We start from the raw sequence: 2,500 nt of genomic DNA, 5'->3' as shown, positions 1-2,500 counted from the left end.
AATGAAAATTGTTTGATGTAGTGAGTAAGAGGCCCTGGTTGTTCGCCGTTCAAGAATTCTTGTTTAGGCAGTTCATATCATCCATACATAGTGTTTTGATCTAAGATTTCAATTCTTCCATGTTTCAGCAGTAGCATATTGTTCCATGGAGCTAAGGTCCAAAATATGGAATAAACAAGTGTTTCCACGACTCTACCACCCGGCCAATTCTGTTCCACTTAACCCCCTTTTCTTAGCCACATATCTTTACGGCTAAGGAATGGGAAATCTTTCTCCTGTTACATGAATCAAATGTTTCATTTCATCCGGGAAAAGCCATCTCTTTCTCAACAATGTCTTTGTCATTTGATCCAATAGCGTTCCGTTAGATAGGAACAGATTTGATAAATACTGATAACTCTCGGATAGAGTATTAGAACGGAAAGATCCATTAGATAATGAACTATTGGTTCTAAGCCATCTCTGGCGATGAATCAACAATTCGAAGTGCTTTTCTTGCGTATTCTTGATGAACCAGCGTTTATATATAGATGTAGGGGGATTTGTTTGGGAAGTAATAAGCCCCTTTGACATCTCTTCATCTGCAAAGAATTCTCGACGTGAAAACACAGAGACAAAGGGCTGATCTTTGAATAGGAAAAAGAATGGATCTGCAGGGTCCCAAATGAATTGGCTTATTCGAAAAAAGCCTTGTTCTTTGGAAGATCTATCTCGTGTCTGGTACTGCATGGTTCCACTCTGCAAGAACTCCGAATCATTCTCTTGAAGCTCATCCTCTTTATGATAAATGATCTGCTTGCCCCGAAATGACCCAGCCCAATAGGGAAATCCCAATTCAGTGGACCTTTCGATACAATTAAATAGATTGCCACACGGGCGCCATATTCTAGGAGCCCAAACTATGTGATTGAATAAATCCTCCTCTATCTGTTGCGGGTCGAGGGCTCCTTCTCCTTCCCCTTCTTCAAACTCCGATTCGTATTTTTCATATTGAAATCTCTGATCAACGATAGAACAAGATCCATTTTGCATCATATCTAACTGATTCTTTGGTTCGAGTAATGTCACTCGATTATTATCAAACTGACTGCAATCTTTTTCTGTCCGTGAGGATCCCACCAGAGCGCCTTCTACTTCTAATAGGCCATGAACTAGATCAGAATCATTCTCAACGAATCCATAAGAAGTGATCCCATTTTTTTCATCGGGTCCGGGTGAAGACCAAAGATCTTGAGCGACCGATCCGGCGGAACAACTCAAAAGATAAAGAAGTATCGTTAATTTCTTCATGCTCGTTCCAAGTTCGAAGTACCATTCGTACAAATAAGAATCCCCTTCCTTACGTGATTTCTTCTTCATATAGATAGATATAGGATCTATGGGGCAATTACTTAGAAGTACGTTTTGTGCAACAGCCCTTCCTATCTGATAGAAAAGGATCCCATGATCCTGAACCGATCTTACCTGGGATCGCAAATCCCAAGTTTGTCTATGAAGAGCTGATCTAATTGTATTAGTTTCTATAATTGATTTCTTCTGCGTAATACTAATTGATAGGGCCTCATTGATAAGTGCTACAAGATCTCGTGCATTGGAACCCATGGTTATGGACTCGAATCCGTTAGTATGGAACATTTTCTTTTCCAAACGAAATCCCCTAGTATATGAAAGAATGAAAAAGTGCTTTCGTCGTTGTGGAATAAGAAGCCTTCGTATCTTAATGCATGTATTTAATTTATTCGGAGCTATTAAAGCGGGATCCACTTTTTGGGGAATATGAGTCGAAGCAATAACAAGAATATTTCTAGTGGAACATCTTTCACAATCCCTGGAGAGATAGTTCTCTAATAGACCGATGGATAAGTAATTCGACTCATTCACATACAAATCATGAATGTTTGGAATCCATATTATGCAAGGAGACATTGCTTTTGCTAATTCGAATTGAAGGGTGATATCAAATTGGTCTATTTTCGGCGTCATATACATAGTTAGCACATTCGTCATAGTTAGCAGCTCCGTATCAAGGTCATCATCAATATCGTCACTCTCATCAATATCGATATCATCAATAAGATAACCTTTAGGCTTGTCATCCAGGAACTTGTTCGGAAATACCGTAATGAAAGGAACATAGGAGTTTGTCGCTAGGTATTTGACCAAATAGGACCGTCCAGTTCCTATAGAACCTATCACTAAAATACCCCTAGAAGGGGATAGGGCTAAGCGGAGCGAAAAGGGTTTTCCATGAGATGGGAAATGAAAACTATTAGTCCCACACGAGGTTTGTGAATAAGTGATTGTCTGATAATGAGCAAGGAATATCCGTCTTTCTGCTAAACAGGATCTATTGAACTCATAATTCATTAGATACTTTTTATGAATGTCAACTAAGTATCTTAAGTAAATTGATCCCGGTTGTTCAATCATTTGATAACCAGAGTCATTCTTTGATAAATGATCACTATGAGTCAGACTCAATAGAATTTGATCAATCCTT

The 2,500-nt window shown here is 38.9% G+C and overlaps 1 protein-coding gene across 1 annotated transcript in view; it reads right to left on the bottom strand. All coding sequences in view use genetic code 11, as the record gives it.

Annotated features, from left to right (window-relative positions):
* Positions 1-252: 252 nt before the first annotated feature.
* ycf2 (hypothetical chloroplast RF2) overlaps positions 253-2,500 on the bottom strand; it is a 6,777-nt gene continuing 4,529 nt past the window's right edge. Inside the window, exon 1 of the mRNA in view lies at positions 253-2,500. This exon is cut by the window's right edge and continues 4,529 nt beyond it. Within this exon, the coding sequence (YP_009033929.1) occupies positions 253-2,500 (2,248 nt within the window).

The sequence above is a fragment of the plastid genome of Dioscorea rotundata, assembly GCF_009730915.1.
Source record: "Dioscorea rotundata plastid, complete genome".
Lineage (NCBI taxonomy): Eukaryota > Viridiplantae > Streptophyta > Magnoliopsida > Dioscoreales > Dioscoreaceae > Dioscorea > Dioscorea cayenensis.
This window is presented reverse-complemented; position numbering and strand designations above follow the sequence as displayed.